The sequence below is a fragment of the Amblyomma maculatum genome, unplaced genomic scaffold, assembly GCF_055883805.1.
Source record: "Amblyomma maculatum isolate TAMU_Amacu unplaced genomic scaffold, ASM5588380v1 scaffold_63, whole genome shotgun sequence".
Classification (NCBI taxonomy): Eukaryota; Metazoa; Arthropoda; class Arachnida; order Ixodida; family Ixodidae; genus Amblyomma; species Amblyomma maculatum.
The window spans coordinates 109,709-136,844 of record NW_028146788.1 but is presented as its reverse complement, the minus strand read 5'-3'; the positions used below and the strand labels follow the sequence as shown (position 1 = coordinate 136,844).

Sequence of the window (27,136 nt, the reverse complement as noted above, 5' to 3'; positions counted from 1 at the left end):
GCGGCGGGATACATGGGCACTACTTGGTTCAGACGAGGATACCGGCGGTGGAGAGCATCGACGAGGTGGGCTGGGAATAGGTCGTCGCTGATAATATGAGGGTACGTCACTTTCGAAGGCGTCGTAACCACGCCGCTCGTTCTGAATGCGTCGACGACAGAAGCGGGATATATGTCCTCGTATTCCACAGTAGTAGCGCACTGGGCGAGAAGGGTGCCAAGATGCGTAATAGGGTGGCGTAGGCTGAGCCGTCATCACGGCGTTGAAGTGGTTGTAGGGCGATGCCAGCTGGGGCGGCGGAACAAAAGGAGGGGGTGATGCTGCGACGTGCGCGTAAGTCGATGCTGGGCGGGATGCAGGAGGGTCGGACGCCATAGGTCGGGTGATGGTTGCCAGCTCATCTTTAATGATGTTGCGGAGACCGGCGTCATTAGAAGGTACGGAAGAATGATTGCACCCATGTCGACAGACAGGCTTGAGGGCTTGGAGCTCCTCCCGGATGATGGCTTGAATGCTGGCCCGCAGATCCAAGTCAGCAGAGGTCGGGCCAGTAGCAATGCCGGGCTGCAATCGGGAGGACTGCAGCTGGTCTTTGCGTTGGCAGGTCGCAATAATGGCATCAACAGTAGAAGGATTTTGGGCAATCAGGGTATTATAAGCCACAGAATTAATTCCTCTCAAGATGTGGTGTACGCGTTCAGGTTCCGGCATGGTGGGACTAATACGCCGGCAAAGTGCAAGTATGGCCTCTATGTATGACGCGTACGACTCATCGGAACCTTGTAGGCGAGAGGCGAGCTTGTTCTTCGCGACCTCAGTCCAAACTGCTGGGTCTGCGAAATATTGGCGGAACTGCTGTTTGAATGTGGTCCAGATAGTAATGTGGGGTTCGCGGTTAATAAACTAGGTTCTGGCGACCTCAATGAGGTAGAAAAAAAACATTCAGAAATTTTAGAGCATCGTCCCACCGGTTGTAGTTATTGCAGCGTTCATAGGTGCCCAGCCAGTCATCGACGTCTTCATCGCGACGACCAGCGAACAGCGGCGGGCCGCGTTGTCATGTGGGCACAGTCGGAGGGGGTGGTGCAGCCGAGGTAGAGGGTCCTGCCGATTCGTGGGTACTCTACATAACGATGGTGGCAGGCGGTAAACAGCGACCGGAACGTAGCTCCAGCGAGAGGCAGGGCACAAAACGGCAAGGGGATCAAGTCTCACCTCCACCACTTGTGGAAGAAGGCCAGGTCGAGACGGCAAGGCAAGGGATGCCGTGTCTGCATTTATTCCGATGGACCAAACCCAAGCGCGTGCCGGGGCCGGCGCCGCGGGACGATGATGATGGTATGTACAAGAGGAAGAAGAAGATCATGGTATGTACAAATGAAAGACGACCTTTGGAGGGCTCACAATATATATATATATATATATATATATATATATATATATATATATATATATATATATATATATATATATATATATATATATATATATATATATATAGGCATTCATGGCCTCTCTATATATAGGGAGGCCATGAATGAAATGAAAAAGTGCACACATACCAGATTACCACTTGGTCAACAGAAGCTGTGCCTCCCAGTGCTTAGTTTGTCATTAAGTGCATTATGTAACTACTCTTTATCTTAGTAGTAAACACGTACGTCGTACGTGATCATCGTGGTGGCATGGTACTGGTACGGGCTGTACTGACATGGTAACAGATCTCAGTGCACATTAAAGAACCCCAGATGGTCAAAATTTCCTGAGACCACAACAGCATCTCTCATAGCCTGAGTAGGTTAGGGACGTTAAACTACGTAAACCAAAACAAGCAAACAAATTATTGGAAGGCAGGGCCAAATATTTCAGTCTGAGTGACAAAAATTTGCACCTTCCGCGAGCTATAGTGCTATTCAAATTAAATTACCTCACCTACATCTCCAACAAATAGCCAATTTTTCTGCTCTGCAAATGTAAAGCTAGCATGTGCATGTCCAGCACCTTTGGTCAATTCACTGCTGGTGTGCAGGAATGTGGACACTGCCTGCATTGATCATTTCTGCATGAACATGCATGAGCATGCATGCTCATGCGTTTGTGCAATACATCAAGTAACCTTTATAGCCCAAACTCATACATACAATTAAGGCAGCCACACACAATCTCAACGCCCGGTTTTTTTAAGTTGCCAATATATATATCGCTGCAAGCTTGTTTTATAAAAGAATGTATATAGACCACACATCATTAAGTGATACTTTAACCCAATGAAACTATACAAGAATGGAAAAGGTAATGAGCGAAGCATGGGCGCCTATATATCAGTTGTACCGGTCGCTACCGAAAGGCGGATGCAACATTACAAGCATGCGAGCTTTTCATCACGACGCACTTTTTCCTGCTTCAAAATAACGCACGGGACTTATATTTAACCCCAAAGTAGCTGCATGGCACAAATGATGGCACATATCAAACTTAACTCTCAACCAACTCACATGACCACATCTCAATCTCTCTACTGATAGAACCCACTGTCATATTTTCCATGGGACAAACATAATAAAGACGCATAGCCAGTAAAAGTACAGTGTAATGTACTGAATACAGAGCGTCTACAAAATGCACTAGTAATTGTGCACAGCGCGTGCTTTCCTACAAGCCAAGCGTGTATGTATGCATCTCCTTAGCACCCATCGACATTCACCGGACGACCAACGGCCATCCGTTTCAGATGTTCCGGATGGCCGATGGACGTCCGCGAACAGCCAATGAACGTTTGTCGGCCGTCCGATGGGCGTCCGAAGGGACATATTTGTCTTGCCAGCGGACGTTCATTTTGGACGTCTGTTCCAGGATCACTATCGGGTATTCGTATATATGCTGCATGCTTGCTTTTTTCGCTCCCACGAGGCAATAAAAGAGCGAAGCAATTGAAAGTACAGCAAGCAAATTTTATTGTAGTTATACATCATCACAGGACTGAGTTTTTGTAAAAAGTCTAATTCCTTATACCATGAAAAGCTTGGAGCACACATCTATCTTCCATGATGAAGTGGAAGGAAACATCTTTCTGCTAAAAAAAAATCGAAGCTTAGTCTTCAAGTCTACACGAAATTTCACTCGGCCATTAGCTCTGAAATGCTCGGCAACTTTGTTTTGATATTCACGTTAAGACTAAACTAACACAATGAGGTGAGAGAAATAGCGTGCAGCTTATGCGCACCATATAATCCTTGACTCAAGGTTTTCTGTTTAAAAGAGGCGAATAGCAAGGAAATTGAGTAATTCTGATATTGTACCTGCCCTACAACACTTGCTATATGCAGTCTCAAATGTCAGGGAGGTTCTGCCCTCCTTCCTATCAGTTCACACCAGTTAAGCCGTTCAGTCGTGTCTGACCTTTCTTCGTTACCCTATAAACCACATCACACCAAGCTTTCTGGTCTCACTCTATCTTTCGAATATCACATAGATTCATCTGATTTGCCTCAAAGGTAAGCTGAACCTCAAGGATGAAGCTAAGTAAGCTAAACAGTTCGAAAGACAGTATCTGCAGGCCATACCTAAATTAAAATAAGCTAATAATAACACACCCTTCAATAATAGCAAGCATAGAAAATCTGAAAGGCTGTTTTTTGTACTGATGCACAATCCAATCACTTTCAAGCTCGCGAGCTTGGGCGATTATTGCCCTGCACTGGGAAAGTTATGAATTTTGTTTTCACTGTAATGCGCTGCAGTGAAAACTGTGCCCTCGCAACCTGCGACTTGCACTAAGAAAAATGAGAACATCAGAGCACGCAACTTGCGAAAGCAAACATATTAAAAAAAAGCTTAATTCTTTGAAGACCGTCCGTTGAAACAACGCTTTGGTTTACCAAAACAAGAAGGTTGGTCATAAGCTTCGCAAGATTGCAAGAGTAGAACGAGATAGCACCTTCTTTACGGTACTGGACATACACGGAAGCCACCGCGCCGACTACGCTTGGTTTTCGGTGTAACGAGCTCCTTAATGCTCTCGTGTTAAAGTGTGTCAGCAGGTTCACTGCTCTGTTAGATATTCATATAATCTTCGCTGTGCAGATTTTCATGAACTCGATCGCTGTATTCAGTTCCGAACGCGGTCGATTTCGCCGGTTTCGTCCGTCTTGATGTGTTATCACCGTGAACCGCTGTTGCTGCAAGGGGGTAATCCCTTCACACTAGGAACTGGCACAACTGTGCAATCGTTGCCCTTGCCGCGCACACAGGCGGGTGAAGGCATTCGAGCATACTGGGTGCACTCCGCACAAATGAAAACTGCTGCCGCGAGCAGTGGCAGAGCACTATACCCCGGTGGCAGGATGGCAGCCCTTCAATGGCGGCACCACGTGGTACGAGACTACGGCAAAACACTTATTTTCATGCGCAGAAAAGAATTCGCCATAATATATTAACACTATATTTTTACTGAATTTTGTTAATTTATTTAAATAGGTTGCTCTGTTTCGTGAGGGTATCCAAGCGAAACCTATTTAACCCCCCCCCCCCCCCACTCTGCGATGAAATACACAACTTTCAACAAAACCGCGCGGCCGGCAGGGAGGAAGTTTTTCATTGGAGGCCAGTGCCGGCTCGCGAGGCGTATTTGACGGCTCCCCTGCATACCACAACAACTCACGAGTGGGGTTATGACAGTCGCTGAGCGACATCAGCTCCCGGTCACTACACGCTGCCAAAAGCCTATATCCATTCATGGGTTGTGCATGTACGTTAAGGCGAAATTAGTGTAACAATTAAAGTTTTTATGACTCCCTCTACCAAAGGATGCAACGAATTGATGCGTTAACGCAGAGAAATGAATGAAAATCGCCCCATACTGTGTATGTGCCAGTTTTTTTCCATAGAAGCCATGGAATAGGGTGGTGTAATTGAGCGCACAGCTCCCAATATGTATGCAGTCTCCCTTTGTCAGCAGGGTAACAAATACAACGAAAGTCTCTTTTTTTTTTTCAAATGATGAAAGCATTTGTGAGCATAGAGTTTAGAACATTCCTTGTTTATAGCCAGCCCTGCTCGCAGTAAGTATTCATAGGTTTGTTGTGCTCATGTGGCTTGAATTTCTGCGTCCCATGTTTTGTGTTTTTTTATTTTTAATCAGCGCAGTGAGCCCAATTTCCCGGTCCAGGTGAAACTTATGTGAATTACGACACAAGTGTAATACATTTAAGGGCAACCTAAAATATGCTTATTCGTTAGGGGTAAGCTTTACGGTTAAAATTTATGCCTGATTTGGTGGCAATGTCAAGTATAAGGAAGCTGTAAGATATGTGTTGTTCAATTACAAAGCTAAATAGAAAACGCCAAGGTTTGCAGTTTTTTGGACACTCATTCTTGCCATCTACTTGTAGAGTAGCAGTGATTGAAGACATTAATTTGTGTGCTTTAAGTCAAAATTTGTTTCTATAATTTAATGCATTGACAGCATCGTAATGTATGAGGTAAACTGCCTTTAGGAGAAGTACTTGAGCATTACATCTTGTGACTTGTGCAAGGAAGTTGTGAGCATCTCACATATAGCAAACTCATGCTGTTTGACAGAGCAAGACACCCAACAGTGTGCATCCATAGAATGTGCTTTGCAAAGTGAAGTCGGCGTTTCGTATACCGGTCACTCGAGCTTCACAAGTCATCCCGAGATGAAGTTGATAATGTCACCATGAGCATACAACCATTTTCAGTTCTCTGATTGGTTTACCTTATACATAACAGGCGTCATTCTGTTTTCTGTAAATAACATATGTCGAATTTTAATTGAAACGATGCCTTTTTGAAGTAAATATTAAGTGGTTCTCTTTATAAGAAACTCATTGCTGTTGATCACTTCAGTGAAAAGGTGCGTTTTAGTGTACAATAATAATATCTTGCACTATTATAGACGGCAAGAGTTAAAAAATATTTTATTTTGCAACATCTTAAAAGTACTTCAGGTTGTCTTCTAACAAGTTATAATTTCGACATCAAGGGTTCAGCACAAAAGGAAACAGCGCTACTAAAACGATACAGGAGAGCAATCACGTGCGCTGACTAGCAACCAAATGATTTATTGCTACAAGTGAGGCAGTATATAAGGGAAAACAGGATGAGTAAAAAAAAACGAAATCTCACAGTCACACATGCGTTTGAAAAACCCATGAACACAGATCAAGATACGCGCAATATTTCGCAGTGAGAGCTATCGACGGGCTGCTGGTGCACAAGTGACCTAGCTTTTTATACTGTGGGCCTCGGAAATGTGCCTCATGGTCTCGTCTTTATACCGGGCGATGATAATGGTTGTAATGAAATCACCTCCACAATTTTCGCATTCTGCGCAAGGTACGGCCAAATGGCTTCTGCGTGACCGGTTCTCTATATCCTTTGCATGTATGTTATGCTGCTGTGGCTAGTATGTTGTGCTGCAGTGCATATGAAATATAATAACTGGGCACATATCTGCATTTTCTGTGCAAACGTATTGTTTATTGGCATTGAAACTAAATACCGGCTGCTAGCATAATCTTATTCACTAGAGGAAGCTAGTTGCAGCTTAACTGAGTCGTTTATTAAGTCAAGGAAAGTTTTGGGTAAGGTGCATAAATGATATTTATTTCTTTTTCAGGAATCTGCACTTAACATTTAAGTCCATGCCACAGCGTATTTTTTTGCGTCGTGTCCTTAGACACAAAAACTTCTTGTAGCATTTCCTGCAAGGTCTTATTTTTGTCATTGCCTGCCTATAACTTCAAATGAAGAATCAGGGTGAGTGGTGACAGACATGCTGATGTTGGATTCTGTATTTGTACTTGCAGTTGCTGTGCAGTGCGGGACTGCAATGGTGGGTGTCATCACTCAACTGCCACCTTGGAGGCTATTCGGACCTCAAGTCTGCCACAGAATGAAGCCCACTCACAGGTCTTTAACTTGGAGAGGACTATTCCTTCTCGGGCAAAACTGAATGAAAAACACATAAAGCTTGCATCTGGACACTTTGATGTGGATATTTGTAGGAGCTTGTTAGTTATTTAATAAACTGTTTTTTTGTGTGTGTGAAATAATTTTCATTTCTGAATAGCATGCAGTTGTAGACAGCATGGCGAAATGTGCTTCTCTTCGTGTACTGTACATCTTCCAGTACTTTACTTCCTGTTAACAAGCACGATTCATTACCTGCAAATGGGCATGCAAATTATGTACATACTTAATACAAATGCACAATTCGATTTGTGCATGAAGAGCAAACTTCTATCAAAAACTAAATATTTGCCCTGCAGATGTAACTGTTTTATAAAATATTCCTATATGGCCACTTGAGAAAGGCTGCTTAATGTTTGTATTGGGTTTTGTACTGATATGCAATCTTGACAGCAGGGGCTAATGGAAATACATTGTGGTACTATCGTTTGTTTGGAGACTTGTTCAAAGCTGGTATTCATGACATATTAGTCAACTGGGGCTATTTATGTGGCTTTTTTAGTTGCTATAATAATGTTTTTTTTTGCAGAAAATGATTTTCTGTAAACAACGCTGCATAACATCCGTAAACTCATGCATGCTGCTGCTTTTTGGCCTGTGTGACTGCCCTGTAAGGAATAAAGGCATTCTGTTTTGTTTTTAGTGTTGGTTTGTTAAGAAATACCCTCATAGCCTGCTGAAGTAAAGACATTGTTGGCAGCCAGCCTGGGAAATATTTGGCCAACTGGGGTGTCACGTGGGATTTGGGTGGGCAACCTTCATTTGTGCGGCCTGGCCCCTCAGGACTCGCTGGAGATTTGTTTGAAGTAGCACACAGGGATGTCATGTTGGCTTTTAATGGGCTCCCCTCATTTCCATAGGCAGCCCCTGCAAGCCCTCTGATGGTCCCTTTCAGATGTACCACGCGGATGTTGCATCATCATTAAGTGGGCACTCCTCTTTACACAGGCAGCCCTAGTCTGCCTCTGTGGGACCTCATTAAGCGGCCCTCGAGCTGTCTATTGAGTCCCATGTCAGTTCTCTGTGGGCACCGCAGATTTACTTTAATGGGGCATCCCCAGGTGCTCCGCGACTGTCCCCCATGGGAAGCACAAGGTGCCGCCTACGTGAGTCCCCACCAATGCCGAGTTGCAAATCCTGCAAACTCCCTCAATTTGGGCCCACTTGGGTAACCCGCTCTGGGCCGACAAGGACCCGTAAGCGTCGTTTGTGCTACTGGGACAACGGTCTTGTTAGAATCTCAGTGGCGACGGTAGATCGTGGTTAACGTAATCTCGTGATTGGCTGAAAAAGGACTCGTAGATTCTACACTGCTGCAAGGAAGTAATGAGATACTGCTCGCGCCATGGCATCAGCATCAGCACTGTTCACAAACGAGCCAGCCGGCGTGCTGAGCGGAATTGCTTGAAATGCAGCATGTGCAGTTTGACAAGCACAAAAAATTCCTCACCTTGCCGCAATCAGAAACTGTAGGAGTGTTGCCAGCCGCGCCAGAAGAGACGACTAGCCGCAATGCGGGCGAATTAAATTAGTAACCGGATGGCGTGGTCAGCCTAAATGTGCCTGAAATGCATCGGAGTCGCGCAAAATGCGTGTCATCTTTCTGTCGTCAGAAACTGCACTAGTACCGCGGCGAAGGCCAAGAAGGACGCAAATATACGTGGTCTGTGCCGACGAACACAGACGTCGCCCTTTGTCACACCTGCCCTCGTCTTCCCCGGCGGTAAATGCACGCATGTCCGCACGCCTGTCGTTGCGTGAGACTACGCCACTGGTACCATTTAAAGGCCATCTATCAAGCTCCGCCGCTCGTCATTTCCTCTGGACCAGAGTTTGCCTAGTGTTAGGTCTTTACCAATTTTTACTCCATAATTGGCGTTTGAAAAAGCGACGCACTGCAGATGAAGCGAGATCTGCACTAGGATGGATATGAAGCAATAATCTGACAGCCCCATTGTGTATAAGTGGGAGCCAGCGATCACCAGTGTACAGTGCTCTAGAATATGACTAGTGGGTTCAGGAGCCGGCGCGCTCTACACGATGCAGCGAGGCGGCGAGCATCGACAGGTCCCGGATGCAAGCGGTGTCGCTTCAGTAGCGTGGGCTCGGCGCGCCCACGCAACACGGGGGCCGCGAAGTTGCCTGCAGCTTTCCGTTGCTGTGTTTGCGGTGCTTTGCGGTGATTTCTTACTTTGCGGAGATTTAAACCCCTGAAGCGAAGCCAAATAGTTGGCGTCTACAGCGTTTGTTAGCTCCTGGTTGCGAACAGGATAACAGTGCACGAAATAAGAGCAGACGCCGCTCTTAGCATGTATCAAAGGAGGCACGCGAACCGATATGGAACATTCATTAAAACCTTTGGATCAAACATTTTGGACGAAAAAGGATGAGGGCAGGGAGTGATCACCTACCGTGCTGGATTAAAGGGGACTGAGGAAATTGAAGCACAGGGCCTGATGGGAAATGGTGCATAATCATATTTAACATGCTTAATATAGACCCTTTCAACACGGGGAGCGCCATCCTCCAGTCAAAAGCCTCAAACCAGGCGGTAAGAGGCCAAGAGTAACTTGCTGGCGGCGAGAGTAATGCGCCGCTCAATGTTGCCCATTTCGTCTGGACTGCATGCGAAGCACATGTCGCTACTGGCCACGGCGACGGTTGCATTCATTGGTATGTGCGTGTGATTGTTTTCCGCTGTCATTGCTTATAGTTCCGATGTCGGACAGCTACCAAGCTTCCTCTGGAGAACACTGCGCTGTTTACGGCTGCACAAACAGCCAGGAAAAAAGAAATGCGGCGAGGAACGCGCATTGCGCAGCTCATCGCGTTGTTCAAGAAGACTGTGGGTGTAACATGTTTTAGCTACACAGTCTGTAATCCCATCAGAATGCTCGTACTCCCGATCTGTAAAAGAAAAGTAGAAGATTACTTTGGTATATTTATAATTACAAAGTACACTTTTGCAAAAAAAAAAAGTTGAGAAAGGGGAAATGAGTACTCTGAAGAATCGATTTTAACCCATGAACTTTGCTAAGAAACGGCAGCTGATTGCGAGGCGCTAGCGATCATAAGGCGCTCCATAATCGCCTTATCACAGCTAGCGGCTGGCACCTTGCAATCATCTGCCGCTTTGCGGCAACGCTAGCAAGGCGAGAGTTCCAACAGTTAGCGGAACCGCGGCGCCCTTTCTACTTTGTTTCCGACAGCGGCAGCAGCATAACGCCCCAAGTGGGTTTGGAGGGCCGTGCGCTCGCGTGTTCTTGCTCATATTGCTCATGATAGTACGTGCTTTTACTCTGGAAGCACGTGCATTAACCCGATACCCATTGTAAACTCCTGCGCGGCAGCGTGTTAGACAACACCCGTCGGCAGCCGCGTCGCCGCATCGCCTCTTTTTGTTTGTATGTAGTTCACTCTCCTTTCCCATGCGAGGACCGCTGGCAGCATCTCTCTTTCCGGCAGTCTGTTGTTCATTTATCTCCCGTCTTTTTCGCTCCTCGACCTAATCACACATCCATCTCACGCTTTCAATGCGCCGAAAGGCGGGTAACCCTAGTGACGCCACTGAAGCTAACCAAACATTTGTAAATGTCCCACCGCATCATTAACCTTCCCACGGCTTGACGGTAGCAAGAAAAATTGCTCAAAGGCGAGGCTTTCCTCGCTAGACGAATAGCGATACAGCCCATGTTATGCATGCCATAGCTTTATTAACTTCCAACGCAGTGATTCGGTACACCCTTTTAATTACATTTGTTAGTTTGGGCTCTATTGCCCTACCCGCACCATCTGAGACACAACGGGCTCCTACAAATTACAGCTGGAAGTGAAGACATAAATTGAGTACCGCTGGCTGATGCTCTCTGCTTGGCTTCAGAATGGCAAGAGCGTTATTTGCTTATTGGCAGCGACATGCATGTCGAATATTGCAGGGAGCTCACCCACTTAAGTGCACTCGCTTACATTTTCTGAACGACAACGCGTAGGCAGCAATTATCTGAAGTACTCAGTATCACGGACTTAAGATCACAAATTCTCTTCCTCGGCTTCCGCAGAAGTAGGGGTTAAGCACGCCGTATTGGAGACGCCACCGAAATGTGACCGCCGCAGTCGGGATCAAACCCGCGTCTTTCGGGTCAGCAGCTGAGTATCCGCGACATCTGTATCAGTCAAACGAAATGCGGAAAATGGTATGGAGTGAATAGCTGTCGAAACGAAATAGTATAAGCATTCATCTTACCTCCGAAATTAATAAGCCGGGTTGGCTGGGTTCCCGTCGAGCACGATGGATGAGTGTTAACTGAATGCGCAGATGCCATGAAACAAAACAGCCCTTTTTTCATATATTCACAACAGCCAGTCTCCTTCAATGTCTTGCGGAGCAAAAAAGCCTCGTACAAGCATTGACGCGGAGATTGTTTCTCCCCAAACATGGCAAAAAGCAAAAAACCACACGTAAGCAAGCGCAGAGAACAACAACGCGACGAACTTCTTGCAGTCCAATATGGCGTCGCCGCTAGGCGTCGCTCTCGTCCTTGCTTTTCCTACCGGGGATTTAAAAATGGCGGCGCCCCTTGAGGCTTGTGAAAAGGTCTATATGGAACAATTATTATACAATAGATATCCGACCGATACATATGAAGAGAGCAAACTAGAACAAAGAGATGGGACCCCGCCCGATTTAACTTCTTTGAGCCTGATCAGTTGTGAGGGGTCCAACAAAACGGATTCTCCACCATCCAAGCGGCGCTCTTTTAATGAGGTGATCTGAGTTTGCGGGATGAGCAAGACTTTATTGGTTTGCTGTCAAACCCTCCCTTTATGCTGTCGGGAGAGAGAGAGGGGGAGGTTAGACGTAACGTATATTTTGTATTGCTGTATGAAAATACTGGAGGCCAATATTTGAAATATGCAGAAGGCCAATGCAGCACATTTAAAGATTCACAGATATAAAAATAAAATAAAAAGGCTGTTCATGCTGTTGCAGTCAGTAAACAACAAATATAGCCTTGATTTACTCTAGAAAAATCTCTTCTAACGGCGACAGTATGTAAAAAGAAAATATTCCTCTTTCCTTCCACCACTCCGTACAGGGCTCGTGTACGTACTCTACCTCTCAGACTTTCATTGCGCCCTTTCTCCAACTTTCGGAGAGGGACATAGAAAAAATATGTCATGATGACTTGCAAATCAAGTTCCTTGTTGTCTCCTTATATGAGCGCTGGTTCCATTTGCGTTCCGTAAAGCAAACGCTATTGCTATCGGGTGAATCCCATGCATAGCTTTTGTTCTTTTAGCACCAGAGTAGTAAATGTGGCCCCCATCTCGAAAAACTGTCTCCGCCTGCTGCGCCGACCACTCACTCGACCGACTGTGAGGCTTCAAACATCCTTTAATACTTTTGAGCATGCTGGCAGGCTTTCAGTGCGAGAATGTTAAAATCGTATGTCGTCGAATTGTCCACCAGCATCGACGTCAACGGTTTCAAGCCTCGTAGTCTCTAAAAATCACTAGCATCCCTATTGCAAAAACCAGTGCCACTGGATCCCAGCGCCATACCTGATTATGGTCCCAGTATGACGCTGGAAACTGGGCGCACTGGGACGCGGCATACTGGGGCGCTCCGCACTGGCGGCACTGTTCGCCCGGAGAAAAACAGGCGTGGGATAAAAAATAAAAAGTAACAAAACAAGATAGGTACATAAACAAAACCTAAAAAAGTAAAAAAAATATCATTACACCAAGCGGCTTCGAACTCAGTCCCTAGGCACATATCAATCGCCAGCTCACCACTCTAACCATTGAGACACGCCGAGAATTTTCTTTACGTTATTGAGTGGAAAAACTTACGTAAAAAAGGAACAACTCCACTTAAACATGTCCATGTCTAAAGTTACCGGGCTGCTTAATACGAGCCCGTCATATCCCCAGCCCAATAATGCACAATCATCAGAACATCAAAAGTCTGGGAGACAAACACATGCGTCTAGATACGGCATCCAGTTTGCAGGTTCTTCACGTGCAGCATATACACTTCTCACCAAAGCACACTGCTCCCAAACACGGATTTGGACGATCTTGGTGGCTATGCATGCCTGTCGATCATGCGGCTTTTCCAAAGGCTGAACAGTACCATCAACACAAATAGATCGTAAGGCACGACAGAGTTTTTGTCAGGAGGCAAAAATCTAATTGTATAAGGCGTAATTTCAATGTCCTTTTGAAGAGTTCTTTGTAGTATGTCCCTAAAAGAACATAGCATCACGGCACAGAATAAAGCAATGATCAATTGTCTCAGGGACGTTACAGAGACAATTTACCGACCAGGGCACAAACATCTCCTTATTGTGAAGAAATGTCTTGACAGGCAACGTCGCTGTGTGTAATTTGAAAAAGAACGTTTTTGCAGCTGCCTGAATGCACATTTGCCTAACACGCTTTAGAACAGTGGTGTCCAAAAACCCCAGATAAGGCTGCCGATACAACGGTGTAGGGAACAAAGCTTTCTCGAGAGGCTATACAGGTAATCTACAGAGAAACGCACAGTGAGAAAATTGAAAGTGTCAGCAACCTCGTTAAGGAATCCCCATAAACGCTCCTCACGAGCCTGCCCAGTTGGTGCGAATAAGTAAGGCAAATGTGGACTGAGACGCCTAATGAGCACAGTTACAAGAAACGGATGGTCTGCCGATTTGAAAAAGAAAAAATGGGAAACAAGGTGATGCACAAACAAGTGAACAAGGCCCACTCCACCAGACTCTAAGGGAAGAAACAAGCTGTCACGCCACATGGGCTCCCATTTAGAGCGCCACACAAATGTTGCAAATATTCTGTGTATAACTTGTACATTCCTCCTCGCACAATGCAGGACTTGAAGGACATACGCAAGCTTTGCAAAGAAAAATATGTTACAGACCTGTGCCCTAGCAAACACTGAGAGTTCCCTACCCATCCAAGCCTGTGTTTGTCGCCGCGTAGGTACGATTTGTGAATCCCAGTAGGCTGCGCTGTTACGAACTTGGTGCAGCGGAACCCCTAGGTACTGAAGAGGACTACAGTCCCAGCATATGCCTCCGAACTGGCTTGGTCGAGTGCCCCAGTGTCCCAACCAAAAACCTTTGGATTTATCTAAATTAAGGGCCGCGCCTGATACATCGCAGAACTGTTCAGTCATGTGTAAAGCCTCAAGTACACTCTTTTTGTCAGAACAAAAGAGGGCTATATCGTCCGCAAAAGCTAAAATCTTAACTTCACATTGAGCCAGAGAGAAACCACGGATGGCTGCACTGTTAATTATACTGAGACAGAGGGGTTCCAGATATAAGCCAAACAACAGTGGGGACAGTGGACATCCTTGACGAACAGATGATTCCAGTGGTATTGGTTTCGTTAGCTCCTGATTAACAATTAGTCTTGTATACGAGTTCATACAGCACAGCCTTATGCCTTTGAGCAAAACGTCACCAATGTTTGCATTCTCCAAGACCGCGAACAAGAAATTGTGCCGAACTTTATCAAACGCCTTCGCCAGGTCAATTTGACTCATAGGTACTTGGCCTGTCTCATCTGATGCTGTCTCGATTACTGAACGTGCAATATGGATGTGTGTTTGAATACTGCGCCCTCTGATACCACATACCTGATGCGAACCTATCAAGTCCATGATAACCAGCTGCAAACGAGAACAAAGGACCTTGGCAAAAATTTTTTAATCAACATTACAGAGGGAAATTGGACGATATCCTTCAACACTTTTCAACCGATTAGTATCTTTGCTTTTGGGAATTAATATTGCGTGGCCTGAATAGAAAGTGGGAGGCAGGAAACCCACATCATAAGATGCTTGGAATACCTCCATCAAAACAGGCGTTAGGCAAGGCGAAAATGTTTTATAAAATTCGCTAGTAATACCATCTGGGCCAGGAGTTTTCTGGTTCTGAAGGTCTGAAATGGCTGATTTAATTTCGTCCAAAGTGATGGGTCCCTCTACTACAGCACACTTCTCATCGTCTAGTCGAGGAAAGTTCTCAAGTAAGGAATTATAATCGAAACCCTGATTTGGATCTTTACAACTGCCGAACAGCTTTCGATAATAATCATAGATAGCAGCAAGAATACTAGGAATACTAGGATGTGCAATCACCATACTGAATTTCCAATACTTCCTTCGTAAGAGCATTCTCTCTTTCATCACTGAGGGCCCGACGTGAAGGTTGCTCGTCAAGAAACCTTCGAGTCCTAGACCTTATTAGGGCCCCCTTGTATCTTTCCGTCGCAAATTGTTGAAGCTCTGCTTTAAGTTATTAATTTCTTCAACATAGGCACCGGGCTAACCCTCTCTAGCTCATGTAGCTCAGTTTAGAGTGCGCCCAAGCTCACGAAGGTGGTTTCTCTTTAGGAACGCGATTCTCGCAGAGGCTTCAATCGCCAAGTTTTTCGTTTCCTGTTTAAACAAGTCTCATTTTTGCAAAACTGACAGGTCATGGCGTGACCATATGTCTTTCAAACAAGTAGGTACAGCACACTTAAAGATTTCATCTGAGAGCAGACAGTTATTCATCTTCCACAGCTCCCACCGAGGGTGAAGAATCTGCCGACTGTACCTCCCTACCTGAAGAGACACCATACAATGGTCACTGAAGAAGATGGGCCGCACCCAGTAACTAAACACATTTGCTAACGTGTCTGCAGAAACATAAATTCCGCCAAGGCGGGCATTAGAAGACAACTGAAACTGAGTGAAATGAATACTGTCGCCTTTTTCCTGCCCCAAATCCACAAGGTTATATTCACAAGCCAAATTATTAAGTAATGCAGCGCTAGGGTCATATCTCTTACATAATGTTGATCGGTCCTCATCTCTACAAACACAATTAAAATCTCCCAACAATATAATTTTGCGATCTGTGCACAAATGGCTAACTAATGAAAGAAAAAAATGCCTTTTGTCTCGCTGTTTTACAGGGGCGTAAACACAAATAATTCGCCACTGCACACCTGAGATTGTGAGGTCACAGCATATAAGTCGCCCCTCGTCATCTATGCAATAAGACATGGCTGTCATCTCTAGCGTGTTGGCCAGGAATAGCACACACCCTCCGGACAAGCCTCTAGCGTGACTAACAAAAATGTTATATTCCGGCAAAAACGGCTCCAGAGCAGCTTCGTCTCTTCATCGGAGGACAACTTTGTTTCCTAAATTGCTGCTACAGACACACTCCATTTCTTTAACAGATGTCTTAACTGCTGCTGTCTCCGACGATTACGCATACCCTGACGTTAAGGGTAGTAACTTGATATGCTGAGATGCTAGCCATTTTTGGTACTAGTCCTTTTAAACATCATCCCCTGGAATGGGGTGGCTTGCCTGGAAATTGGCGGCCTTTCGGGCAGACATCGCCCTCCTCTTTAAAGTCACCCTTCCTGTGGCCTCTACACAGTGTGCCTTCTGGCCAGCACCATCGATACACACCTCATCATCTGCGCGACGCTTCAAAGGCACTGTGTTGTCCATGTCCTCCTCTGAGACACTCAAGGCTTCGGCCTGTGGTGTTTTTCCGTGCAGGCAGGAAACGAAGACAGCAGCCGTGAAGCACGCGGTGGGAATTTCTTTATTCCCGGAAACAAGTTACGGGCGAGCGCCAGCAGAGCTGGGCGCTGTCCGTGATAAGCCAGGGCGAAGTGCGCAGCAGCACGCGGCGCGGCGGCATATATAGCCGTTATCACTGAGGGGCGTGGCGCGCAAGACAAGTAGGCGCGCAACTACTACACTCCCCCAGTCTTATTTGAATAGGGTGCATACAGTCAATAAAGAAAAATCACACAGATTAGTTCAAGGCACATAGCGGTCTGGAGGGCGGCGCTGCCTTTCCGGATACCGCCGTTGTGTCGTGGATGGAGGACGGGACGATGTTGGCTGAACCGGCGTCGTCGCTGGACGTGGCTGCTCAGAGTTCCCCTGCTCTTCAGGAGTGTAGCGAGAGTCCAAGCCCACGGCCTGAATGATGTGGTTCTGGTGGCGCTTCCAGATGAACACTCCTTGACCGGTTTCCACTTGAAGTCGGTACGACACAGGTCCCGTTCGCTCTAACACGACAGCAGGCAACCACTTTTCACCCCGCCTAAAATTGCGCACTAGGACACTGTCACCAACAGAAAATTCACGTGTGCGCTGCTTGCGACGCATTGTCTGCACAGACTGCCTTGTCGAAACAGTCTGCTGCAGCGAGGGCTTGACTGCGTCCAGCCGGGTGCGCAGTCGCCTGTTGAGCAGAAGAGTAGCCGGCGCCTCGCCCGTCGTCCGGTGTGGGGTGTTTCTGTAAGACAACAAAAACTCTCCCAATGTTATGGTTAAACTTGCAGCAGTACTTTTCCGTAGTGCCGCTTTCAAAGTTTGGACAAATCGCTCAGCTTGTCCATTACTACTAGGATAGTAGGCTGATGTTCGTACATGCCGCGCGCCAATGCTCTTAAGATACTCTGAAAACACCGCTGAGGTAAATTGCGGCCCATTATCAGATACCAAGACTTCAGGGTAACCAAACCTGCAGAAGAGTTCGCGGAGTCGATTGACTGTGCTTTCCGCAGATGTGTCGCGCATCTGGCACACCTCCGGCCACTTGGAGTGAGCGTCAACAACCACCAAGAACATGGTTCCTTTGAAAGGTCCTGCAAAATCGATGTGCAGGCGCTGCCATGGTTTGGTTGGCCATGCCCATGGGTGCAAAGCGGCAGGACAAGGCATTGCGCTTTGCGTTAAACAAGCATTGCACGAACGGACTTTAGTCTCAATGTGGCGATCAATTCCTGGCCACCAGACGTAACTGCGTGCTAGCTCTTTCATTTTCACGATTCCAGGGTGTCCCTGATGCAATTCATCGAGCATCTGAGGCTGGTGTTTAGCAGGAATAACGACACGCATACCAAGAACGAGACATCCTAGCTGTGACGAAAGTTCACAGCGTCTGTGAAAAAACTGTTTCATTTCTTCACTGTCAACGCGCACAGGCCACCCGTTCATTACGTGCTGCATGACTCGTCTAAGGATCGGATCTCTGGCCGTTTCGCGTGCAACGTCACGATAGTTGATTGGCAAGGACTGCAAGCGTAGGAGATAAAATTGATCATCCGAGCATTCTTCGCTTTCACGTTGCAGAGGCAGTCGAGATAAGCAGTCTGCGTCGGCGTTTTGACACGACGGCTTATACTTCAGAGTGAAGTTGTAAGCTGACAAAACTAAAGCCCAGCGTTGCAGTCGTGCTGCGGCGATAGTTGGTATGCCAGTTTTGGGACCAAAAATTGTCTGCAAGGGCTTGTGGTCCGTAACTAATACAAAAGAACGACCAAAGAGGTAATAGTGGAAGCGTTTCACGCCAAAAACTAAAGCTAGTGCCTCTTTTTCTAGCTGACTATAATTGACTTCTGCTGCAGATAAGGTGCGAGATGCGTACGCCACAGGATGACACTGACCGTTTGGCTGCACATGAGAGATGACAGCTCCTATACCGTATGCCGATGCATCACACGACAACTGCAGGGGCGCACCGGGGTCGTAGTGAGTGAGAACTGGTGGCTGGGACAGCAGCTCCTTGATGTTCGAGAAGGCTTCTTCGCACTCGTCATTCCAGGACCAGGGAACATTGAGGCGTAGCAACCTGTTGAGGGGCAAAAGAACTCTTGACAGGTTAGGAACAAACTTCCCGTAATAGTTGATCAAGCCCAGCAGCGAACGCAATTGCTGCTTGTCTGTAGGACGCGGAGCCTGTGCTATAGCTTCTAGCTTGTCAGTAGCCGGCTCAATTCCGTGAGCGCTAATGACATGTCCCAAGTACTGCAGCTTGTCTTTGAAAAATTCGCATTTTTCCTTCTTTATTTTGATGCCTCTCTCAGACAATCTTTTCAATACTGCCTCTAAATTTCTTAGATGCTCCTCTTCAGTCTTTCCGGTGACCATTATGTCGTCGATGTAGCAAGTAACGCCTTCAAGTCCTTTCAATATATTGTCCATGATTTTCTGAAAGATCGCCGGTGCTGAGGCGATGCCAAAAGGCAACCGGTTAACAACATACAGGCCCTTGTGCGTGTTCAAGGTTAGGTAGGCTTTTGACTCCTCGTCCATCTCGACTTGTTGATAAGCCCGATTGAGATCAATTTTCGAGAATTTCTGACCTCCGGCTAATGCTGCCAAAAGCTCATCCAACTTAGGAAGCGGGTATGTCTCGACGTCTAGAATCGGATTCAAAGTGAGCTTGTAATCGCCACAAGTTCTAATTGATCCGTCACGCTTTATCACAGGAACGATTGGTGTAGCGTACCTGCTACTGGCGACGCGAGAAATGATTCTCAACCTTTCGAGCTTTTCTAGCTCTGCCTCTACCCGTTCCATAAGAGCGAAAGGTACACTTCGTGCTTTCAGAAAACGTGGTCTTTGGTCATCTTTGAACTGGAGACTTGCCTTTTCTCCCTGTATGGTTCCTAGCTCGTCACTGAACAAGTCTGCGTTTCTCCGTAGCAGCGCTTCCAATGCTGCCGGCGGACTGCCTGGTGTAGCGGACACCTTACAAAGACCTTGAATTCCACTCCAGTCTAGTCTGATATGCTGTAGCCAGTTGCGACCTAAGAGCGGTGTCCCTTTTTGCGGAAGAATGTACAGCGGCAGACGTGCCTCTTGGTTGTTGTGGCGGACGAGCACATCCATTACGCCAACAGGTTTTACAGTTTCCCCTGTGTATGTCTTCAATTGCATTGTTGTACGTTGCAAACGGATACCGGGAAAGCACTCTTTAGCCTGATGGTGCGACATAACTGACACTGCTGCTCCTGTGTCAAGCTCCATTCGTATGGTAGTTCATTCTACATTCACTCCAACCATTATGGGTGACGTTCTGGACACGTCGACACTATTTAGCTTAGTTAGGTCGAGCTGAGCCTTGCACTCAAGCGTGCGCATGCACTGCTTCTGTTTCTTCTGTTCCTTTCTAGCTTTGCACATTCTTCGTATGTGCCCTTGTCGGTTGCATTCGAAGCAAGTAGCTCGTACGTGCGGGCAGGAAACGAAGACAGCAGCCGTGAAGCACGCGGTGGGAATTTCTTTATTCCCGGAAACAAGTTACGGGCGAGCGCCAGCAGAGCTGGGCGCTGTCCGTGATAAGCCAGGGCGAAGTGCGCAGCAGCACGCGGCGCGGCGGCATATATAGCCGTTATAGGAATAGCACACACCCTCCGGACAAGCCTCTAGCGTGACTAACAAAAATGTTATATTCCGGCAAAAACGGCTCAAGAGCAGCTTTGTCTCTTCATCGGAGGACAACTTTGTTTCCTAAATTGCTGCTACAGACACACTCCATTTCTTTAACAGATGTCTTAACTGCTGCTGTCTCCGACGATTACGCATACCCTGACGTTAAGGGTAGTAACTTGATATGCTGAGATGCTAGCCATTTTTGGTACTAGTCCTTTTAAACATCATCCCCTGGAATGGGGTGGCTTGCCTGGAAATTGGCGGCCTTTCGGGCAGACATCGCCCTCCTCTTTAAAGTCACCCTTCCTGTGGCCTCTACACAGTGTGCCTTCTGGCCAGCACCATCGATACACACCTCATCATCTGCGCGACGCTTCAAAGTCACTGTGTTGTCCATGTCCTCCTCTGAGACACTCAAGGCTTCGGCCCACGAACCTGATTGGAGCACATCGCTCGCTGCCACACTGACAGCTGACAGAGAACCGGACGCACCAGAGATCGGCGCCACAGACGGCTCACTGTTACCCTCCAACGACGAAGGAGAATCAATGACAAAGGAAGATAGGCGAGCATCCACTGGCAGTATCTGCTCCATTAGCTCCACAGTAGGCATATCCAGACGTCCTTCAATGACAGGTGGTTCTTGGGCAGCAAGCGCAGCACTCTGAGTGGCACTCACATGCGGGCCCAGGTCCGGCGGTTTTGGCTCTGGAGACGCTGGTTCTTGATGGCCAGTCACTGCAGATTCCTGTGTGTTGATGTGAGGTGCAGAAGGCTTCTGCTCCCCATCATTTTGAGTTTCACGACTTAACTCACCAGTTACATCAACCTCTGACACATCCATGATATGTTCGGACGCCACGTCATCTTCTCGTGACCACTGGCCTTGACACAGTCTATCGGTATAACTTAATACACAGTTCTCCACAGTATGGCCAAAGCGCCGGCACTGGGTGCATCGAGGCGTTCGGCACTGACGCCTTACATGTCCTACACGGCTGCATCGAGGACACAGTGCAGGTCTCTTTGGGATAAGAACTAATGCCTGCACCCCATAAACATTAAGAGTGTGAGGAATTGTACTTGCTGACACTCCGTCCTTGAGCGTGAGGGAGATTTCACGGTTCGCCGTTTCCATGTGCTCCATCCCTGGGCACCGCCACTTTTCACGCTCCACAGATTGAATCGTTCCATAAGGCTCGAAAGCTTCCACAATCCTCCGGTGCTCCATATAGCGGGGAAGCCAAAGGAGCTTAACCTTGACATTCTTTGTATCCGGGTCGAACACCATGCACCGAAGTCCTTTCACAGGGAAATCTGCTTTGTTAATTAGCTTCTGCTTTGAAGAACTGCTATCGCAGGTAACCATTCACACGTGGCTCATTTGGTATTGACCAATGCACAAAATTTCCCAGAGGTCCAAAATCTGTGCAAGTGCGTCTCGAAAGTCAGGTGCTCGGTACAGGCGACCCTTAAGGTCGGCATGCAGAAAAACGGTATTAAGGACATTACCGGTGGGCAGGCGTGGAAGGACAACTTTGTACGTTTCGGTAGTATCCTGAGGAGTCGAAAGACCTCGGTCAACGGCCGATGCGCTGTTTCCAGCAAGCAACATTTTCAGGCTCAGCCGCTCAGAACGACTTCTTCTTCTTCCACCTGGGCGAGCCCGAGAACTGGAATGTTAGGAAACATTCCTGTATTTTATGTCATGACCCGCATTTATAAGGTTGGGACTTCCCGTTTCGCATTCTACACGCCATTTACGTTTAAACTTCTTTATCATTGGAGCTTGCTGTCTGCTCTCACGACTTGCAACTAATGTTCTGGGCGCCTGTGCGTGCTATTTTGTGCACCGGAATCATTTTAACATGTCGAGTTTGACATCGCTGGCAAATTTACCAACGCCGGTTCTTCGGTGGTGCTCTGCTACCGTGGGCTTAATTTTCGCTTAACACGAAGCTTTAGTACAAACCTTCAAGGAAAAAAGACCAAGGTTAAATACCGGCAAGCGCAGCAGCGATGACCATAGATTGCGTGTAACTAAACCTTATTTCTATGTAAACATTGCGGGAAGCGTTGCGATGACCGAGGGCTCGGCTGCTTCATACGCAGAGTAAGAAGGAGCGCAACCGCTTGCGAAACACGCCAAATATTATGCATTACAAGCGCTGTATGTTGTTGTTTTTTCTCTCATGGGCCTATAGCTCGGTAAACTACTCTCTTCCTCGTTTTAGTTTTTCTTTCTGCTGTATATACTGGGCCGTGGTGCAGGCTACGCTCGCCTGCGATTGAGCCCGCATTGAACATTTTGGCAGTAATCAATGTGTTAGAGTGCCCTTAAGATCAGCTGTGAACTTGATTATGCATGGTAGCCCACATTATTCAATTCGAGCTTTAGTTGTGCGTTAATCGTCAGTGTGTCATGCGATATGTCAGAGACGCGGTGGTCGTGGTCTCTCTCGAAACTCTCGAAACGACCTATCGAAACATGGAAACTCTAGAAAAAAGATACTGCCTTTGTTTTCTTACAAATGCGCATCAACTTCGCCGCAAAAATCACTTGCTTGAACCATATTTTTCATATGCGCCACGATGGTCGATTGCGAGTACGCTGTTGCCCTGTTGGCCCCTGAGGGATGCTAGTCCGGCTGACGCCGCAGGCCGAACCGGCTATACTGGGGCACTGGGACCAGTGCGGCCCCAGCGCACATACAGCGCTACTCCCAGTGCAGCGCGGATGCCAGCGACACACCCAGCGTCAAATAGCTAATCGCAGCGTTTTTCTCCCAACGTACCAGCGCAACCAGTGCCTTCCAGTTACTGCTCCAGTGAATATCGCAGACCTCCAGCGTGCCCAGCAGATCCAGTGCAAAACCAGCGCGGAAATCTTACTGGTTTCGCACTGGAGATGCTGGTTTTTGCAATAGGGATGCCTGTGATACGCGATGTTTGATGTGGCAAACACTGACCCTTCATTTAAAGAACAAGAAAATCAAGGTATGCCTTTGGAAGGTCGTAACTAGTAGTTGGCATGGCCGGGCAATGGGGATCCGTTAAGCATTTTTCCTTCACTCATGGAAGTTCCCAAAGGTGCGAATGGTCGGTGGGTTTGATGTCACGAGGCCAGATACCATTTTGAGTTGTAAGGAGCTGCCAACTCGGTCTGCATCTTTTATACTGAAAGATGAAATGCAAATCGAACTCGGACCCTTGCCCCGTCAGTTTGAAACCTCGCAGCCTCGAAAATTCACGTATATGCTTTTGGCAGGTGGGCGCCCGCCTTCTGAGCGCAAGGGTAAGTCCCACGGAGCTCGAAATCATCACGTTATAGAACGTTATAGCTACTAGACATCCGATATGTTCAAAACAAAAAAAAAAGATTTTGTCAAAGCACGATCAGAGATCACAGGCAAGAAATAATCGTTTGGTAAGCAGAGTTTAACGTCCGAAACCATCTCGAGCTAGGGACTTTATGTGAAAGGCTCCGGAAATTTCGACCACTTGAGGTTTGTTTACTTGCGCCGACATTGCATAGTAGAAGGGAGCCTCGCTTTTCGCCTCCATTGAAAAGCGGCCGCCGCGGCCAAGCATTTGTCTTGTGTCCTTGACTTCAGCAGTCGAGCTCCACAACATAATCGCTTAGCAAGGTGTAGTACTCTCTCCGTATAAATATTCCGATCAACATAATTGACCGTCTGCGAATTTTTGAAAATATAGTTCTCCACTTCAAATGAAATTGGGGGTATATTCAAGTAGCACTGTAGGGCGGAGTTGGGTAGGGGCCGCCAAGTGCGATGAAAGAGCAGGTGACGACATGCCCACGGCCCCAATTTTTGTAGCGAAAGCCGCCGGCGTGGCACCATGTTACCGTATAGCACCATGGCCTGTGAAAGACGAAGAATAAGAAGGAAAAGAAGTAAAAGAAGAAGAGAAGAAAACAAATAAGAAGTAAAAGAAGAAAAAGAAGTAAAAAATTAAAAGAAGAAAGAAAAGGAGAAGAAAAAGAAGAAGACATATAACTCGGTAGTTGGTAGAAGCGAACGACCACAGCGAGTTGCTAGGACAGAAGGTTCGTTCAAACGTTGTAATGGTGGTGTTTCCCCGGAGTCCGACGCAGAGACGATGTCATACCACTAGAAGTCTTCTACACCCGAATGACCCATACGTTAAGTGATTCCCCTATAGCATAAATAAAGCTGAAGCCATAGAGTAAACTACTATGCGGAAAAGCCATGTCTACTTTGAAGCCAAACTTAAGCGTAGCCATGCAGATTTGCTTTCGCGTAACTCCAGGTTTAACTACAAGCTCCACACAGCTGAATGTCTACTGTAAGACATGAATGACTACAATAGAGCGTGATCAGCCATGCGAAGCATTTGTGGTTTATTATCGAGGCTGTGCATTCGCAACATCCCGCTGTAGTGTTTGTAATCGGCATCTAGCCGAATTTTACCACTCTGTTGGCCACTATGGAATATAAACATGGCGGCTTAACTAACAGGCTCGCTTCATCAGTGTCTTGCCCAATCTAATGAATCGGACCCCATCACAGTCTCCGGGAACACTAAGAGGGTGTTAGAAGTGCTTTTTTATCTCAGGTGAGTACCACTACATCAAGAGTCAGTCCGTCCAATCACCCATCAGCAACAAGTGGCTACCGGCAATCGTAGCCATGGCACATGTGCTCCCTGCCTTCCCAAGTTTTGACCTGCGCGCTACCGACGACAACGATATTGGTCACGAATGGACGAAGTGGATAGAAAGGTTCGAAAACTTTCTTTTAGCTTGCGATATCTCGGCAGATGCACGCAAAAAAACGCTCCTCCTGCACTACGTTGGTGAAGAAGTCTACGACATATATCGCTCGCTCCCCGAGAGTGCTGCGCAAGGTGCAACGGCTACAAGCACGACCCAAACCACGCAGAGTACATCGACGCCAGAATATGATGCCGCTCGAGCGAAACTGAATGCATATTTCGCGCCACGAGTGAACTCAACATTTGCTATCTGTAAATTTCGTCAAGCTCAGCAAAACGTTGGTGAGTCACTGCACGCCTTCTACGCGCGCCTCCGGCAGCTTTCTCGCCACGGTAACTTCGAAAACGTCGACTCTGATGTCAAGAACCAAATCATTCTCGCCACAACGTCGTCTCGCCTCCGAAAGTATGCCATGTTTCATTTCCTCATGTTACCGGACTTACTTAAGCAAGGAAGACTGCTCGAGGCTGTCGAACGGGATGTGTCCGAAATCGAAAAGCACGTCGAAAACAATGCGGCGGTGTTCGCAGTACACAAGGAAGGACAACACCATGGCCAACACCCAATAAATGAACGACAGATGCCACGGCTGGCCTACACACCGCAGCGACCTCGTGTCTCGTCAGCAGATTGTCGCAACTGTGGCGGCAAGTGGCCTCACCAAGGCGGTCGATCCAGTTTTGCTGCATGGGGCAAGACTTGCAAGGCATGTAACAAGGTTGGTCATTTTGCACAATTCTGTTGCTCAACCAGGAGAACAGTGCAGTCAGTGAACTGTGACACTGACTCAGACACACAGTTAGCCTGCAGTAAGAAGAGTTCAAGTACTAGAGAGCCTGCAGCCACCTGTGGCACCAGTCCAAGCAGCAACGAGTACATTTTGTTGCCATGAGCAAGTTCATCTCCAAAGGCTATTCTCACTGTCAACAATGTGCCAGTCACTTTCGTAATCGACACGGGTGCTACAGTGTCAATTGTTGGCGAAAATGACTTCAAGAGCTATCAGCTAAATGTGAATCTCCAAGAAACAGCCATCAGAGTGTTCCCATACAAATCAACATCTCCACTTGAACGTTTGGGCAAAGTCTGTTACAATGAGATACAAAGATAAGTGCATTGAAGAAGACATTTTTGTCATTCCAGGAAACTGTGCACCACTCTTAAGCTTCACAGCAGCAACCAACCTGGGGCTTGTCCAGATCATGTACCAATTGTCTGACAATCCAGGTGACAAGTCAGTCGTGGAAGCATTCCCTAATTGTTTAGTGGAGTTGGAAAACTCAAAATCCAGCAGATCCAGCTTTTTGTGAACGACTCAGTCCCACCTCTTGCACAACCGCACAGACGTATTCCGTTTGCCTTACGTGATGGCACAGAAAAAGAACTTGAACGCCTCCTGTCAGAAGGCATCATAGAGCCAGCCATGGACCTACACCATGGGTGTCCCCTGTGGTTATTGTGCCCAAACCACATCAGCCTGATGAAATTCGAGTCTGCATTGACATGCGTGTTGTGAACAGTGTCATTCAACGTGAACGACATTTGTGTCCGATAGTGGATGACATCATTGTTGCCTTAAATGGAGCTCCAACCTTGACCTGAAGAATGGGTATCACCAGTTGGAACTTGACACTTCTTCAAGGCAGCTCACAACTTTCTCGACACATGTTGGCTTGTTTCGCTACAAACGTCTCAACTTTGGCATCAGCAGTGTGGCTGAAATCTTTCAAAACAACATCCGCTAAGTGCTCAATGGCAGCCCCAATAACCTGGATGTTAGTGACTACATCCTTGTTTTTGGACAAACAAAACGGGAGCATCACGCCTCATTGAAAGCAGTTCTGCAGCGACTCCAAGAAGTTGGACTGACACTCAACAAAAAAAAGTGTCACTTTCATCAGCGAGAACTGAACTTCTTTGGACTTATTTTCTCAGCTGACGGCGTTCGTCCTGGTCCCAAGAAGATAGCAGCCTTCCTACAAATCAAAACACCAGAGTCACCGCAAAAAGTAAAGAGCCTGCTAGGCATGATCAAATATTCAGACAGATTCCTGAAAAAATCTAGCCGACCTCACACAGCCATTACGTGAACTGACATTGAAGAACGTTGCATGGGAGTGGACAGAACGACAGCAGAATGC

The 27,136-nt window shown here is 47.0% G+C and overlaps 1 protein-coding gene and 1 pseudogene across 1 annotated transcript; one reads left to right on the top strand and one right to left on the bottom strand.

Annotated features, from left to right (window-relative positions):
• Window positions 1-16,828: 16,828 nt before the first annotated feature.
• Window positions 16,829-21,851, bottom strand: LOC146170708 (uncharacterized; annotated as a pseudogene).
• A 2,999-nt stretch (window positions 21,852-24,850) lies between these two features.
• Window positions 24,851-26,410, top strand: LOC146170707 (uncharacterized). The gene is made up of 2 exons (XM_084586828.1): window positions 24,851-25,713; window positions 26,315-26,410. Exons 1-2 carry the CDS (start codon window positions 24,910-24,912, stop codon window positions 26,408-26,410), a joined length of 900 nt encoding a protein of 299 aa, XP_084442954.1. The 5' UTR covers window positions 24,851-24,909.
• Window positions 26,411-27,136: the final 726 nt, after the last annotated feature.